We start from the raw sequence: 18,275 nt of genomic DNA, 5'->3' as shown, positions 1-18,275 counted from the left end.
CAGCTTTCCAAGTTACAAAGCACTTCTGTCTATGTTTCTCATTTGACCCTCAGGGAACCCTCAGCAAGATGATGATCATCAACATCTCCACTTTGGAGTAGGAATACTCCCACTTTGAAGATGAGGAAAGAGAGGCTCTACGGGGTGGATAACTTGTCCAAATCATCCATGCATAGAATAACAGACCCAGGGTGAGACACAGGGCCTTTCTCACCACCCCAGAAGGCCCCCACCAAGCACCGTGGAACGTGATTGAAGATGTCCTGGATTATACACAATGAGACTGACAAAATCAACACAGATGAGTATGCTCAAAACTGCAAAGACTATATAAAAAAGAACCCTCCAGTCTAGCTAAGTGGTGACACACACGTTTTTTTTTTTTTTAATGTAGAGAACACAGCGGGAGGCCTCCACAGTATGAGAGATCAAATGCAAACAAGAACCAAGACAGTATAGAAGGCAGAAATTAAAGAATGCCTTTGAAGGGGCTCAATAAAGCCAGTAAAGCAGGATTCTTTAAATACATTCCAGCCGCAGCAGCTCCTCGGTAATGACAGGACACAGGGTCGAGGAGAAGGGGACAGGTGTGATGGCCCCTTGTCACCATGGAAGTCAGGATGGTTCACCTTCTAAAGCCTGTCTTCTGAAAGAGATGAGTCCAAAGCTCAACTCAGAAGCTTCTAGATCTCATTGGTAAACAGAGAGAGAAGGAACGCCCCAGGACAGAGGGAGCCAGGACACACCAGCTAAATGAGTCAGTGTGTGCCTTAAAACAGCACTGTCTGGAGAATGTGAGGTTCACCAATGGAACCCCCGAAACTACTGCCCTGCCCACCTGGGTGGCAAGGTCCAAGAAAACAGCAATTTCAGTGAAGCTGCCGATCCCAGAGCAAACAGCACCACCTGAACACAAAATGACATGGTTCCCAGAGCAGAGAGGCATATATTTTCAACCTACTAAGTTCATTTATTCAGGGGAAGCCAACCTATGGAGAACAGGAAACTGGTGGATGAAATTTCTGAAGACCTTCAAAAAGCATCTGAGATGAATCCAGACCAAAAACTATTTAAAAGACTCAGTCACATGAGAGCAGGGAGCTTCTGCGGTGGATGAGGCTGGAGTGAAGCCAGTAAACACAGCGTGGGGACAGCAGGCTCTTCTCTCAGTGGAAAAATGTAAACAGTGGGGTCCCCAGGGGCTGGGCTGGTTTTACCATGTTCACAAATGACAGCAGGAGAAGGCAGTGGGAAGCCTGCCCTGAGTGCAGAGGAAACAGTGCCCATAGGAGGAGGGATGAGGGGATGACAAACTTCACCCAAAAGGACCCTGAGGCCAGGGAATGTGTCTCCCACCCCCGCCCCGCCGCAGGGAGCCCTGAGCAGACAGTAGGTGGGTAGCATGAATCTGCACAAGACGGAGTGACAGAGGGATAAGAGTGATGCCTCCAAAGAAACTGTGGTGCTGGAGAAGACTCTTCAGAGTCCTGTGGACTGCAAGGAGACCACACCAGTCAATTCTAAAGGAAATCAATCCTGAATATTCATTGGAAGGACTGATGCCAAAGCTCCAATACTTTGGCCACCTGATGCGAAAAGCCAACTCACTGGAAAAGACCCTGATGGTGGGAAAGACTGAAGGCAGGAGGAGAAGGGGGTGACAGAGGATGAGATGGTTGGATCCTATCACCGACTCAGTGGACATGAGTTTGAGCAAACTCCAGGAGACAGTGAAGGAGAGGGAAGTCTGGTGTGCTGTAGTCCATGGGGTCGCAAAGAGCTGGACACAACTGAGCAACTGAACAACAACGCTAGTAAAAGAGAATTCAAACTCCAAGCCCCACTGAGCCCTGGAGACCCAGAAGTAACTGGGCTCACTCCCTTTTGACAGGCCCCAAACTGGGGTCTCAAGGTACTGCCCCAAAGCCTTCCCCAGAGAGCCTGACCTGCTGCTGACTCTGCTCCTCCAGGTTCATCTTCACCTCCAGAGACTGGCGGGCCTCCAGGAAGGCCTTGCGGTGCTTGCGGTCTGCCATGTAGTAGGACATGATGCCCACGATGATGGCGCACAGGTAGAGGAAGACGTTGGCCAGAATCTGCATGCCAAGGAGGGGGAGAGGAAAGGACAATGGTCAGGGCCCGCCTTCAGGAGAGGGAGGGGACCAAGATCTACCCGCAAGTTGCCCAGGGTCCAGGGAGGTGTCCGGCAGAGCCTCCGGCCTTGAGTGGGTATTCAGATCCCTGGAGTAGACCCTGCCCCGCACCATGGATGCCTGAAGCTAGTCAAGGGTGTGGCTCCAGGCCTGGAAGGCTGGTAGGAGGACCACTGTTCTCTCATCCTCCTTTACATGGTAGCCAAGTGGGCCCATCCCACCCACTTCGAGGCCTGAGTTGTCCCTCCATTACTCATCCATTCACCCACTTACTCGTTCAACGACCACTTACCCTTACTTCATAGGTGCATTTAGGCACTGTGCTGAATAGCTGGGGAGGAAAGTGAACCAGATCTACTGGCCAGGCGTGTATAATCCTAACAGCTACAGGTCATAGGGAATGTCACAGGAGACCAGAAGAGGTCCTAGGCTGATTCCGTTGTCACAGTGCTACCTAACATGTGAGTCACAGGTTACAGACCTCTAGGATTCACGTGCACCCTCTGAGCCAATTCACCTGCCACCTGGTGAGAGGGTGGCCAGCACCAACATCCAGGTCTCACAAGGAACTAAAGCTACAGGAAGCAGAAGAAAGGGTTTGGGATCTAATGTCAGTTTGGTGAGCTCAGTGTACTGGCACCAAGGGCTTCTTCGGGCATCAAGAGGCTGTTTTCCCAGCCCTGGCACCCTGCAGGCTGCCCGAGGTGTCCCTGGTCCCTAGCTCTCAGAGGCTGCCAGAGGTACCTTTGACTGTGGACCTACATCCAAACCACATTTCCGGGTGTTGGCAGCTGATGGCTCCAATCTCTGACCCAACTTGGCCCCATTTTGGGCTGGACCAGGTTCTAATTTCATACTGTTCATGGGGTTTGCAAGGCAAGAATAATATTTTTTCCAGTAGTCATGTATGAATGTGAGAGCTGGACCATAAAGAAGGCTGACCACTGAAGCACTGATGCTTTCTAACTGTGGTTTAGAGAAGACTCTTAAGAGTCCTCTGGACAGCAAGGAAATCAAACCAGTCAATCCTAAAGGAAATCAACCTTGACTATTCATTGGAAGGGCTGATGCTAAAGATGAAGCTCCAATACTCTGGCCACCTGGTGCAAAGAGCCAACTCATTGGAAAAGACCCTGATGCTGGGAAAGACTGAAGGCAGGAGAAGGGAGCAACAGAGAATGAGATGGTTGGATGGCATCACTAACTCAATGGACATAAGTCTGAACAAACTTCAGGAGATAGCGAAGGACAGAGAAGCCTGGCATCCTGCAGACCATGGGGTCACAAAGAGTCAGACACGACTTAGCAACAGAACAACAACAAAGGTTCTAGTTGCTCCCACTTCTCTAAGACCACTGGCTGTGAATCTTCTCCAATAAGGCCTGTTTCCAGGTGTGGTGCCTCTTACTCCCCTGAGGCTGCCCCAGGTTCCCTGCCTTGATTCTCTGAGGGCCTGTCAGAGGTAGACAGACCTCTCCTCTCAAGGGTGTGGTTTTGGGAGCAGAAGGTAGAAATTGAGAGGTGGGAAGGGAGACAGAAGTTCTTAGTTCCTGGCCCTAGGGGAAGAAAAGATCAGTCAAGTGGAACATAATAAATTCTGAGGTGGGTGAAAAATGCAGGGAAGTCCATTTTAGATTTGTAAGCAAGAAGGTTTAATAGATAATAAGGGAAGTTAATTGTTTATGATTTGCTGTATGTTTATGATTTGTATGTATGTATGTATGCTGTATGTTTATGATTTGCTTGATTATGCTGTATCCCTTCTGTTTTAATGTTTCATCAGGGCTGCTGGTTGATACTAACTAGGAGAACTTACCACCCAGAAAGAAGCTTCCTAAAGAGCTTGTACTTGGCTATCAGTCTGAGCCTGGGGGTGTAGGGGGGCACTCAAGAAAGGCCCACTTAGTAATGAATTAATTAGCAAGTGAGACGTACAATAACAAAGGCGTGTCTTGGTGCTGGTAATCAAGTCACTAGGTGATAATTTCACAAGCTTCTTAGACAGCTGGTTCTGGGAATTAACAATAGCCCGATCTTGGGCCTGGGCAGCTCTGATGGCCTCCACCATTTGTGGGGCAAGCAGGTGGGATCTCAAAGTCCATAGGGACATCTCTTACACCTTCTTCTGGACCATGACAGCGCATTCCCACAAGCGATCAGTATCAGTATGGCCTCAGGCCACTTTATTAAACACCTGATGATCAAAAACGCTGGTAATTCAAAATTTATGTTCAGTGAGTCAAAGCAAATCACACAGATCACTGGGTCTCAAAGCCAATCTACTGTGAGGTCCGGGAAACTCCACCAGCGCAGAGGCCACTCTCCATGGGGCCCGTGGGGCCTTAGAAATCTGCTTGCCCTCAAGTTCATGGCTCAGGAAACTAGACTGTCAAGATCAGCCTGCTCCCCATGCGTACTCATGGAGCAGCGGCACCCCATCAAAGCCCACAGGGGTGGGTGGGCAGTCCAGATACAGTAGCCACCAGGCCGAGAGTCTCAGGGCTGACTGGGCTCAGGGTCATGGAGGATAAGGGAGGTGCCACACACCTGGACCCAACACCTGCCAGTTTCAGCAACTGATCCAGGGGCTCAAGATAAGGTAGGATAACCTGGGCCACCGGCCTGTGTCTCCCCTGGCCACAGCCAGCCTGGGCTGTCACACGGCTGGGGACAGTGCTCCACACTCAGGGGTCTTCCTGACCACTCACAAGCATGGAAGAGGCGGGCTGTGTGAAAGGTACCATGCTGAGACGCTCGCTCCTTGGAAGAAAAGCAATGACAAACCTAGACAGCATATTAAAATCAGAGCCATTACTTTGCTGACAAAGGTCCACATAGTCCAAGCTATGGTTTTTCCAGTAGTCATGTATAGATGTGAGAGCTGAACCATAAAGAAAGCTGAGCACCAAAGAATTGATGCTTTTGAACTGCAGAGTTGGAGAAGACTCTTGAGTCCTGAGGACTGCAAGGAGATCAAACCAGTCAATCCTAAAGGAAATCAACCCTATATATTCATTGGAAGGACTAATGCTGAAGCTGAAACTCCAATACTTTTGCCACCTGATGCAAAGAACTGACTCGTTGGAAAAGACCCTGATGCTGGGAAAGACTGAAGGCAGAAGGAGAAGGGGACGACAGAGGATAAGATGGCTGGATGGCATCACTGACTTGATGGACATGAGTTTGAGCAAGCTCCAGGAGTTGGTGATGGACAGGGAAGCCTGGCGTGCTGCAGTCCATGGGGTCGCAAAGAGTCGGAAACAACTGAGCGACTGAACTGAACTGAGCCTGTGTCAGGAACCACTGTTGTACATCACCTACTGAGGCATCCACGGAAGAAAACCAAACTTGCAGACAGACCAGCAGAGAGCAGCTCTAGTGGAGAAGTTCCAAACCAAAGATTATAATCCAAAAACTAGAAGAGGATTCAGATTTGGTTCATGCCTGGGGCCGTGTAGGCAGGACAGTATTCCTTTCATAGAACTGCACGTGTTTTAAAATAAAATCCATTTTTGCAATGCCACTTGCAGGAACAGAGTCTAAAAAGTATATTCAAGGGGAGCCCCGGACTCTGGCACTGCCCCTTGCCAGCCAGGTGCTGCGAGGTCAAATAACCAGCCCGAGTTCGTTTCATCATCTTTGAGCTGACGCAGGGACTGACTCATTTGGAAGGTCCCTCAGCCCTGACACTGGTCCTCTGACCTCACTGAGGACAAAGGTTGGGATTGGAGACCAGGTCCTGAGAGGCCAGGGGAAGGACAGCAGGTTGGTTCCAGGTTGGCCAGAGAGCCACGCTGCCTCCTGTGCCCTGGGCACCCCTGGTCTTGGGAAGCCTCACCCCCTTGCTGACCTGCACTCTCGGCTGCAGGGATATGGAGGCAAACAGCTGCACCTGGGCCACGCACGGGAGGCTCAGGTGGGTCCTGCAGGTGCTATCCATGCCAGGGAACCCCCTCCACCTTTCAGTGAGTGCATCTGTTTCCAGGCGATTCTTCCCACAGTCCCAGACCTTGGGTCTCCTGGAGTGCCCCCAATTCTCTAACCATGCTTCAACTGAAGAAAAGGCCCTCATGGGGTGCAGCTGCTCTAGTCCACCTGACCTCTCTCACGTGGAGCCACAGTTCTGAGGCCTGGAAGGAGCTCGGTAACCCCTCAGGGCCAGGCAGAGGTGGAGAGAGGCTCAGCCCACGACAACAGGCCAACTCTCAGCCTCCAAATCCAGGACACAAATCCGCCAGGTGATGCTGCCTAGCCAAGGACACCTCCAGCCAAGGAAGCAGGGGTCTCCTCTGGGGAGGTGCCAGGGGAGGCATTGCAACAGGTCCCCTGGGGTGATGGGGGCCCAGCTGCTCCGCCCCAGGTGTGCACAGGTGACTGGCACAGCAGGCTGCATGCACTCCCAGGGGACCCTGTAGCCAGGGCCGGGAGCCCCTGATCTTGTCCAGTTCCCTTGCCTGTAACACCCCCTCACATCACACCCTTACATCCTAGACACGGGCATGTACCTTACCCGCCTCATCTCATTGAATCTTCACAAGGTAGGTGATGTTATTCCAATTTTACAGGAGAAGAAACTGAAATTAAACAAGGGCTCATAACTAGAGGATAAGGTTTCTTCCTGCTTGCTCAGTCATGTCCAACTTTTTGTGACCCCCATGGATTGTAGCCCGCCAGTCTTCTCTGTCCATGGGATTTTCCAGGCAAGAATACTGGAGTGGGTTGCCATTCCCTTCTCAAGGGGATCTTCCCCACCCAGGGATGGAACCCGTGTCTCCTGATCCTGCAGGTGGTCTCTTTATCACTAGCGCCACCTGGGAAGTCCTCTCTTCTTATTCTTTGATGCACAATCCCATCCTACAAGCAGCATTTATAACCCCACCTTTTCCCAGAAAGGCTATGAGATATTTTTTAACACTAAAATCAAAATTTCCACCAAGATACCAGCCCTAAGGCACTTCCTGTGAGCTGCTTGCACTTTTCATCTGAAACAAAGCTGTACATCGACAGATTTCCACAGTTTCCATACACATGGGTGGTCTTTAGCTCTAGGCTCGGGAATTCCTAAATTACCTGTTTCATATTTACAAATGTAAGTGTGTCTCACTTAGCAAAAGGAATGTGCTCCCCCAAAACGTGCCTCCTTCGGCAGTGAGCCCCACCCCCACCCAGTGCTGCACCGAGGAATCAAAGGTGACCAGGAGGCCACCCCAGGGCCCACAAGCCCAGCACTGCCAGAGAAGGTCTGGGTCCAGGGAAGGCCACGATGATGGACAAGGCGGGCAGCTGTCATCTCTCTAACTCATCTGCTAGTATTGCCTCTCACACTACAGTTTAAAAGCTGCAGACCCAGCTTTGGCCCAGCTTTTGCAAACTTTTGGCCACCAGGAAAGCTTGAACCCTGGAGAGAATCTGAGATGTGTCTTTCCCGTGATTACGACAAATGGGCTTCTTCAAGCTGAACCTTGAGCTCTGCTGGTCTGGGATGAATTTTCTGGTGCTCCCACTCCAGTGAGGGGGGAAGGGCCTTCTTGTCAGAATTCAACTCCCTCCAGAGCTGCCTTTCTTGTACCCACTGCTGCATAAATACCTCTCCCAACACTCCAGCCCACCTGGCTGCCCCTCTTCCTGCTCAGCCTCCATCTCCCTTCCTCCCCTCCATCCCTTCCCCACCCTCCTCACACAGGGTTCTGTCCTGTCTCTCACAGACAGGGCACCTGGTAAGGCCAGCACTGCTGTTCTTCTCACCCCTAGGACCCCAGACCTCACCCCGCACCCGGTGCTCAGGAAGGCAGAGCAGTTGGGCTGGACACACCAGGTAATGAAGCCACAACACAGATTTCCCACTCAGCTGACCCTTTCAGCCTCTGGACACAGATAAGCAGATAAGAAACCATCCTAAAGTCAACCTCTGGCCCCCCACGACCTCCCAGGACCCAGCGTTCTAATTAACATCCCATCCTCAGCACGCCAACCTCTCCCATTCTAAGATCAGAGAGGAATGGGGCTCGGTCACTCCCCCAGGACGGTGAAGACCCCCAGGACAGCAGGAGGGGGACAGTCTGAGAAATATCCAGAGTATAAAGCAGAGCATACAAAGCGGCAAGAGAAAGGTAGGGGTGGGTGGGATGCCACGTTCTTTCAGGAAGAGGTTAGAAGGCATCACACACACTCCAGAGAGAGATGGGATCTCGGAAACATGGTAATGGGCTCTGGTACCACAGCCAGTAAATGAGTGTGGCCCGAAGCCTCTGCCTCTATGTCATCCAGAGGATGAATCTGGATAGTTCTGGCTCCACTTTCCAGTTCTGAAAGTGAGCAGCGGCCCAGATGCACAGACCCTCACTCCTGCTCCTCCCCATGGTCCTGGGCTGGCCGTGACAGCACCTGGCTGCCCACCTAGACAGGCAATGCCTGAGAAGACTGCTCCAGGGTGCCGTTGAGGTCACCTCTTCATGCCCTAGTGGCCTCCTTTAGACTGGGCAGCAGTCTTGTTTCAAAAGAATTGTTCCTTGAGATGAATGGAGACAGTAGCATGGAAGCATATACACTACCATATGTAAAACAGATAGCCAACGGGAATTTGCTATATGACTCAGGAAACCCAAACCGGGGCTCTGTAACAACCTAGAGGGGTGGGAAGGCATGGGAGGTGGGAAGAAGGGGACATACGTGTACCTATGGCTGATTCATGTAGATGTATGGCAGAAATCAAACCAATATTGTAAAGCAATCATCAATTAAAAATAAAGAAACATAACTATAAAAAAAGAATTGTTCTTTTTTTCCTTTTAAACACAAGATTCTAAAAATAATGAATAAAATGAATGAATCTCCCAAGTGGGTAAACAATCAGACTAAAACTTCGTCTAACCCACGACAGCTGGACCAAGTGTTTATAATACCCCAGCTCAGAAATGCAACCGTGAGAAAACTCCTTTACGAAATCCTTCCTCTTGGAATCTGACGAGTCACCACGTCCTGCACAGTCTCTAACAGCCCACAGGGACAGGGATGGCTCTAAGTGGGGCTTTAAGATGGAAGTCACCCCACCAGAGGCAGGCTCATGGCTCAAGTACCCAGGCTGACCTCACTCTGTAAGCTCATTCAGGACTGCAGATTCCAGAACATTCCCCAAATGGGGGGCGGAGGGGAAGACTGCAGCTCTAGGGTGTCAGCTGTCCTCAGAGATCTTGTGAAGCTCTGCTGCTGGGGGAAGGCCTCTGTTCATTAAAGCTAACTTATATGTTTTGGAAAAAAACTCTCCCAGGAGTTGCAGGGTGGGAAGGAGCAGGGTAGAAGACACCTCTGCAGCAACCAGCCTCCACAACCTAAGGAAGACGGGCCAGAGCCTGCAATGACAGCCACACAGTGCCCACCGGGTCTCCACCTGGGAAGCCATGCTCCCAGCAGACCCTTGGAGGGGCCCACTGGTAGATGAACACATGGCAAAGAGGCTGGGCCATGCAGTCACAAAGAAACTCCCCCATCACCCATCACCGGCAGGCTGTCTGGCCTGGAGCAAGTCACTTAACCTCTCTGAGACTTGGTCTCCTCATCCTCACCATAACCCTGAAGGCTGTTCCACTAAGATTAAAACAGATTCTCTGCAACACCACCTAACAGAGGGGTTGGCACAAAATATGTTAACATTTTTTTTATTTCTTCCAGAGAAGAGAATGAAAATTGGTACCTAACACTTTTTATTTTAGGCTATGCTGTGTGGCATGTGGGATCCTAGTTCCCCAATCAGGGATTGAACCTGTGCCCACTGCATTGGGAGCACAGAGTCTTAACCACTGGACTACCAGGGAAGTCCCCCTAATAACACTTTAATGAAGTTTTACAAGAACTTTCAAATTCAACAGGTCTCCTAGCAATGCTGAAACTGGAACACAGATGTCCCTTTTCATTTTTCCCCCTACAAGCACAGAGTTTAAATTTCAAGACATTAAAAAAAAATCTGTCCTGGTCCAGAAGACCAAACATCAGAAACCAGCCTGGCTGGGCATGGGTGGCCTTGCAGCAGGTCTACCACCGCTTTCTTGCCCAGCAAGCACACCACTCAAACATGAGGCCAGGGCCGCTTTCCCTACATTCCTGTCTTGGTAGCTGATTTGTGATGTGGGTCAGCAGAGGCTGGGCGAAGTCTATGGGGCTGGGGGACCCTGGGAGCTCAGCACCCAGTGAAGACCTGGAGCATTTATGCGTATGGGGAGGTCTGCAGTCAGTGGGGTCATGCTCCCGTGTTCCCCCAGGGTAAATGCCAGCATCCTTGAGCCAAGAGATGACTGGAGTCTCTAGTCAATACAACCCCACTCAACACAATGCAGAGCTCAAGCCTTGGGGCACTGTGACAAGCTCTTCCAAGTCAGGTGTTTTGTTAAGTTCCTACCACCTGCCTCAAAAGGGCTTCCAGAAGCTTCCTATTTGTTTAATAGCTTGGACATGCCTCTGCTAAAAGATACTCAATGTTCACCCTCTTCCAAAACAAAGATGACTTCCAGATAGTCATCCAACCTTCTTGACGTGTGACACAAGGTCCCTTGTGACCTGCTAGGTGACCAGAACAGCTTTCTAGGTTGTGTACTGCACAACACAGGGGCACTGCTCCAGACACAGACACGATGGCTCCCCTGAAGACGTGGAACACAGGAGCCCTGACTACGGGGCTCCCATTTCACACTTATGTCTTGTATGTGGCCGCTGCCCACCAGGCTCCCCTCACTCCAGCCACACTGGGCATCTCTCCAATCTCTAACAAGATGTGCTATTTCAGGGCTCTACAGCTCCATCCAGAACACCCTGTTCTCTCCCCTCCCTGACCAGCGGAGGGCTAGCCACACACTGAAATGATGCTCTGACTTAACCAGGTCAAGCATAAGCATGCAGCGCACCCCTGGCCCTTAGTCATCCCTCAGAAACCATTAGCTGCTGTTACTATTTCAAGATTATCTCCAACACCCCTCCCTGATTCCCAGACAGAACCATCCATCCATCCACCCATCAGTTTAGTGAATGCCCACCCTGTGCTAGGCAGGTACTTGGCATTTAGCAGTGAAGACAACAGAAAAAGTCCCTGCTGTCATGGAGCTGATGATTTGGTAACAAGAGACAAATAAGCAATAAATAATTCAACATAAGAGTATCAAAACTCATCAGAGAATAAAAATGAGTGAGTGACTGGGTGGCTGCCATAGACTGAGTGAGGCGACGGCTGGGCCCCATTCTCCACTCCCCTGTAAAGTCCTATTCAGCCACACCTCTGCCACGGCCTCATGCAGAGTGATGAGGGTCCTCCCTCCTGCTGACTCGGACTGTGTGATCTACTTTGGCCAAATGGATGTCCGTGCATATGATACAAGCAAGAAATACGCTTGCTTCCCACTCTGTGCTGCTGCTGTCGCCATGAGAACAACATGCACCAAAAGTTCACTGGTCCAGTAGAATGAGAAACCCATGGAGGAGAGCTGAACTGAAGCTGCAGCTTGTAGCCAAAACCAGCTGAAGCCCAGCCTACATCAGCCACACCCCAGCCAACCCACATCCCAGCCAACCCACACACATGAGCAAGAAATGTGCGGTTGTGAGCCACTGACGTCTGGGCTGTTTGTTACAAAGCATTAGGTGAAAACAGCTGACTGTGGTTAGATGGTTAGGATAGGTCTCCCTGAAGCAGTGTTGCTTAAACTGAGATATGAATGTCAAGAAAGTCCCAGTCACAGGAAAAATCAGAAGAAAGAGCCTCTTGGATGGAGAATACACTGGTGCAAAGACTCTTTCCCATGAGACAATCCTTCCCCCTCCACCTCCTGATGCATCTGTGTGTATCACCCAGACAAGGATGCAAGGAACACCTGTGGTCAGGGTGTGTCTTGTACTCACATTTGCAGCCGCAGGGCCTGGCCCAGTTACTGGCACAGAGCAGAAGTTAGCTGCACAAATGGCTATCATAGAAAGAAAATGAACGAACAGTCCATTCTCCACTGTGGTGTCCCTTTAGTAAGAACCAAAATCCAGCTGCAGAAAGGCTGGAACAGTTCTCAACTAGGGTGGGGCGGTGGTGATCTGGGGACCATTTGGCAATGTGTCTGGGGACATTTTTGATTGTCACAACTAGAGGGGAGGATGCTCCTGGCATCTCCTGGGTGGAGGCCAGGGCTGCTGCTGAAGACTGCATGGTGCACCAGGCAGTTCCCACAATGAGGAACTGTCCAGCCTCAAATGTCAACAGCTCTGAGGTTGAAAAACCCTGGCCCAGAGCAATGCCTTCTTCCCTTTTGATTCCTGAGTCTTCACTTGAAACTTGCTTAAGCTTTTGGACTGAAGAACAAGGAACTCTGAGGACAAAGATGGAACAAGAAGATTTATTTTTATATCATTATATACCTCATGGGCTAAGAGGACAACACTACCAACACTTGCTAAATAAAGGACACAGCAGCTTGACAAATGCACCCACAACAGACAGAAGGAAGGTCCAAATCCCATGGATAGAGGCGATTAAGACCAGAGAAGAGCACCTGGTCTGTCTCCATCCTGGAGGAGCAGATGCAGGAATAAACATCTCACAGTTGGCATTTGATACTGATGAAGGATTATCCCCTTGAAGTCTGTGGACCAGGTTAGGGAGAGTCAGTGAGCCTCTAAAATTGGCGGGGAGGGGGAGGGCGCGGAATTTTTGCCCTCTTCTGGGGAGCAAATTCCACTGCTTTCACCAGATTCTCCAAAGGGTCTGTTTGCCCAGATGATGAAGAACCACAAAACCAAAAGTGCTCCATCTCCTCGTGCGGCTTCACAGCAGAAACACAAAACATCAGGTCATGGCACTTTGTGTCTCTTCTTACACATGTGACCCCATTAGTCACCCTGGTTTTTTTCCACAGGCCAAATGATTCCTTTTCTACTTAAAGGAATCTATTTTTAAAATGTTTAATCATGTTTGGCTTCAGATTTTTTTTTTTTTAACTCAACCCTCAACTGTCCCAAGTTGTTACTGAGTGATGGACCCCATACTGGGTCCTGGAGAGTGAAAAAGAACTTCAAGAGCCCAGGTCTACTAGAGGAAAAGAAGCCACAGGAAATGCAGGAAACACAGACTGATTGTGAGAGAAGAGGACAGGCTGGCAAAGGTGGTAGTCCCTACTGTCCAGCGGTGATTCAGTTACACACATGTATACATTCTTCTTTACATGCTTTTCCATTATAGTTTATCGCAGGATATTGAATACAGTTCCCTGTGCTCTACAGTAGTCCCCAGGAAGGAGTAACATGGGCTAGTCACACTCAATCGTGGGTTTTCACACATGCTGACAACACAGAGCTTTTATATACATATGAACAGATGGATCAGCAAGTGTGTCGGTGCGTGTGTGCCCAGTCGTGTCTCTTTGCAACCCCATGAACTCTACTTTGGCCACCTGATGCGAAGAGCCGACTCATAAGAAAAGACCCTGATGCTGGGAAAGATTGAAGGCAGGAGGAGAAGGGGACAACAGAGGACAAATGGTTGGATGGCATCATTAACTCAATGGACATGAGTTTGAGTAAACTCCGGGAGTTGGTGAGGGACAGGGAAGCCTGGCATGCTGCAGTCCATGGGGTCGCAAAGAGTCAGACATGACTGAGTGACTGAAGAAGCCAGGATCCTCTGTCCATGGGAATCTCCTGGCAAGAATACTGGAATGGGTTGCCATGCTCTCCTTCAGGAGATCTTCCCAATCCAGGGATGAGCCTCCATCTCTTATGTCTCCTGCATTGGCAGGGATGTTCTTTACCACTGGCGCCACCTGGGAAGCCCTACTATGTGCGTGTGTGCTCAGTTGTGTCTGACTCTTTGCAACCCCATGGACTGTAGCCTGGCAGGCTCTTCTGTCCATGGGATTCTCTCGGCAAGAACACTGGAGTGGGTTGCCATTTCCTCCTCCTCCTCCTTACTTGGATAGTAAAAGCAATTTAACCCGATTTCTCACAAGGACCAAAGTTAAATACAGAAAAGGCAAAAAGTAACAAACGGTACACTCAAGGAAGTCACCAGAACAATGAGAGGGTTCCAGCTGCCTGCTCTGGCCTTCTCACCTCTAAGTAGCCTTACCTGGATTGAGTGTAGATATCCTGACTTCCTGGAACTGTCTTTGAGTGAGCTTGAGAACAAATGCACCAGCCCAGAGGAGCATACCATCTGAAGACAGAAGGAGAGTTCTAGAATCTCAGCGGTATGACCGTCACACAAACAGCACAACACGAAAGGGATCTGCAGTCTCACAAGCACACGGAAGCCCCTGTACACAGAACCACAGAACTCAACAAACTTGGGATTCCGAGGACTCTGTACCTCTCGATGCAAGATGACTCATGTCCTGAGAGTAGAACTTTCTGCAGACTCTCAACTGCAGAAACCCGCGTCATGGCTTTCTCCTTGGAGATTCGATTCCCTCTCTGCTCTCTGAGTGCTTCTGAGGGATTACTCAGCCTCGCTCAGCCCTGCAGCCTCCCAGAGCCTTGCCTGAAGACACCCGGGATGTGGTTTTTTAGTCACTGGTTCTGACTCGACCCTTCAGTGCTTATTCCTTAGTTGCCGTTTCTCTAGTTTCTGATCCAGGTGCGTTGGCATCCCAAGGATAACTGATTAAGACTCAGGAATCTAAATTTTGCACCCCCACTCCAGGTGATTCTCTTTTATTCACTGTCAGGCATGCGTACTCAGTCGCTCAGTCATGTCTGACTCTTTGCAACCCTATGGACTGTAGCTCTCCAGGCACTTCTGTCCATGGGATTCTCTAGGTGCTATAGTAAATATCAAAAACAAAGCTAAGATCCTGGAACCTTCCTGCTTCTTTAAACCAAACTGTGAACACTGCTATCGCTTTACATCAACTCCCTCTGCCTACTGCCTGTTTTTCTTCTGTCCATTTATTCTCTTATCTAACAATCTTCTGATCCTTCTCACCCTGAGTTACACAGTCACCATCACGGGCTGGCCTGGAGGAACCTGCCAGGCCACGGCCCAGCCCTCTCTGTACACCATCTGAGTCACGTGACACACAAAGACTTTCAAATTCCACAACTCAAATTTAAATGCCTGGCGAGCTATCACTGTTCCCAACTCTCTTCAGCCTCAACTGTCTTGAATTAGCACCATCTGAGTAGGCTCCCAACCCTGGCAGCACCTGAAACTCATCTGGGGGCCATGCCCAGGCAGCATCCCAGAACAGTGAAATCTGAAGCCCAGATGTGGGCATCGTTCAAAAGCTCCCAGGTATAGCCCGGGAACAATGGGAACACCCAAGCTTGTCGCAGTCTCCCCAGCCAGCCCCAGGCTGAATGTCCCATTTCTGCCAGCCAAGGGTTGGGACCACAGTTCACCTGACTATGTACTCAAGATAACAGCACCCCGTCCCAAGTAATCCACAGTAAGCCTTTGTTGGCTGACTGTTCTGTCACTGGTGCTCCTTTCCACACCTCCAGTGGGTCATTCATTCCATCTGGTCTTTCTGGGTCTTCCTCATTGTCCTCCTCCTGCCTTCATCTAGCCAAAACCCTCACCTCCCCCAGGACTGGGCACAGACTTGTTTCCCTGGCCCCTCTCTGGTCTTGCTAATCTACCCTCTGTTCAGCTCTGTTCAGTTCAGTTCAGTCGCTCAGTCGTGTCTGACTCTTTGCGACCCCACGAACCACAGCACACCAGGCCTCCCTGTCCATCACCAACTCCCGGAGTTTACCCAAACTCATGTCCATCGAGTCGGTGATGCCATCTCATCCTCTGTCGTCCCCTTCTCCTTTTACCCTCAATCCCTCCCAGCACCAGGGTCTTTTTAAATGAGTCAGCTCTTCGTATCAGGTGGCCAAAGTATTGGAGTTTCAGCTTCAACATCAGTCCTTCCAATGAACACCCAGGACTGATCTCCTTTAGGATGGACTGGTTGGATCTCCTTGCAGTTTAAGGGACTCTCAAGAGTCTTCTCCAACACCACAGTTCAAAAGCATCAATTCTTCAGCGCTCAGCTTTCTACCCTCTGGGATCACGTTAAAATTCCACAATTACCTTTATGAAAGTTCCATCTCCTGCTCAAAACACCTCAAGAGCTGCCAATTTTCCTCATTCTGGTACGTGAAGTCCTACATAACTCTGTCCCCTAGGACCTTCTCCAAATATCTCCCACAGTCTCCGGATATAAACCATCTGCTTTAGCCAAGTTGATGTCCCCAACGTTGTTACCCGGCAGGCACTTCTGAACCTCAGCACGTGTCACAGCCCACACTCTGAGGACCCCCAAACTTTTCCACCAAAGTACATGTGGAGGAAGCTTCACCTCTTTCCCTGCTGGGGCATGCGGCTTCTGCACTCTATTCCATAAAAATCCATGTTTGTATTACTATTTTTAAGTGTCTTAAATGTTTGCCTTTGAGTAAAACTCATGAGTCTGTCTGTTACTTTACATGTTCCACTCGGGCAGGGACAAGATCTGTTCCAAGGACCCTGTGTGGCCAGCAATGGACAACACCTGGCACATAGGAGGCGCTTAATGATTACTGAGTGAAGGAATGAATAAGTGGGGGATGGAGGGGGGAGGGAGAGACTGAAGGAAGGGAGGGAGGCAAGGATGCAGGGAGGGAGGATGGAAACACAGATGTTATAGTCACCCTGAGTTATCCCGAGTACACCAGGCAAGCACACCCTTACATCCATCCCAATGTGAGCAGTGCCCTACCCAAACTGGCCCCCCCACCAACTTCCTCCCTTCCTTCAAAATCTAGCTGACCTCCGCCCCTCCACAGAGCCTTCCCGGATGGCCCCGCCCCTGAGAGATCACACTCTCCTTGTGTTTCTTCTCTAGTTTCTTAGAGAGGAAATAAGGGCAAGATAAGTCATTTAGAAGAAAAAAAAAAAAGTTTAAATATGCAGGCATACTCTGATCTCATTTTCAGAGTAGAAATGAAATGGGGCAGGAGCAGAAACACCAGAATGTCAACAGCGCTTATCATGCAGGGGAGGGAGATTTAGGATGACTTCTGTTTTTTTCCTTTTCACTGCATCATCTTTCTGCAGTGACTCTCTCTGGGCAGAAACAATAAAAGACAAGGGGCACTATGGGAAGTTTCGGCTGCTCCCTCTACTTGCTTGAAACACCCTAACCACCACCAGACCAGGACCCTTAGAAACAGAGACTCGTCTTCAGGGAAACTCCCTCTTGCGCCAGGAAGGACCTCAAGAAACACCCGGTGGCGGGCAGCCCCACCCAGAACCTCCCCTGTGTACATACCTGTTTCTACGGGACATGCCTCACCCCCCACCAGGTTTCTCAGAGGGCCATCTGGGAAGATAAACCTTCCAAGGGTCTTCAGACAAGATCTGGGCACAGCATCAGATGGCCTCACCCTCGGCCCTCCTGCTCTGCTCCATGAACCCACAGGCTTGCAGCCACCAGGAGTGAAGGGAGAGCCCCGCCCCAGACCCTAGGGGTCAAGCCGATCGTCTGTCATTGAGTATTCAGATTCAGTGCCAACACGTGCAGAAGAGGCACCGGCTCCTGAACTGGAGTTGGTTTTTGTTACCCCCACAGAGCCATCATCGCCTCGTGCTGACAAGCCTTCCCTGGATAAAGGCGAGGGTGCATCCAGCTGGTAAGGTGGCTGCCATGAATACTGAGTGGTCCCACTCCAGGTCATCACCACTGGTACGGAGGGCCTCTCATTGTCAACTGCAAAGTCTCTTACAGACAATGCCAGGTGGCTCACTGGGTCTAAGTTCCCCTCTGGACCTGGTTTTCATCCTCTTCCCTCAAATGCTTTGTCCACTCATGAGCACCTCCACCGTCCTTGCCCTTCAAAGACCCAGCCAGTAGGGACTTTTTCACCCTGGGGACACATGTATCCCAAGTTCCCAGGAGAGCTCGCAAACCATCCCCTGACTTCCTGAGAAGCTTCTATTTCTTTAAATATTTCCCTTTGGTTTTTGCTGAATTTTCCCACTTACCAGCCTTATGCTTTTGATCAGATCTTCTCCTCACCTCAGCAGAGGATTAAAGCCCATCACCAGCATGGCCAGTGGTCTGCCCCATTGGCACCTGAGTCCCTCCCGGCTCACACTTGGTATCACACTTCCTGTGGCATCCTTCCTCTGGG

General features: G+C 50.3%; 1 protein-coding gene and 1 non-coding gene across 2 annotated transcripts in view; both read right to left on the bottom strand.

Moving 5' to 3' along the window:
- The window catches only part of ADCY3 (adenylate cyclase 3), an 81,704-nt gene that overhangs the window by 41,792 nt on the left and 21,637 nt on the right, over nt 1-18,275 (bottom strand). Inside the window, exon 3 of the mRNA XM_043469222.1 lies at nt 1,947-2,096. Within this exon, the coding sequence (XP_043325157.1) occupies nt 1,947-2,096 (150 nt within the window). The remainder of the gene's footprint in view (nt 1-1,946; nt 2,097-18,275) is intronic.
- Nucleotides 9,892-9,964, bottom strand: TRNAG-CCC. Its single transcript has one exon. It is a non-coding gene; the product is annotated as a tRNA-Gly (tRNA).

Source organism: Cervus canadensis, chromosome 5, assembly GCF_019320065.1.
Source record: "Cervus canadensis isolate Bull #8, Minnesota chromosome 5, ASM1932006v1, whole genome shotgun sequence".
NCBI lineage: Eukaryota > Metazoa > Chordata > Mammalia > Artiodactyla > Cervidae > Cervus > Cervus canadensis.
This window is presented reverse-complemented; position numbering and strand designations above follow the sequence as displayed.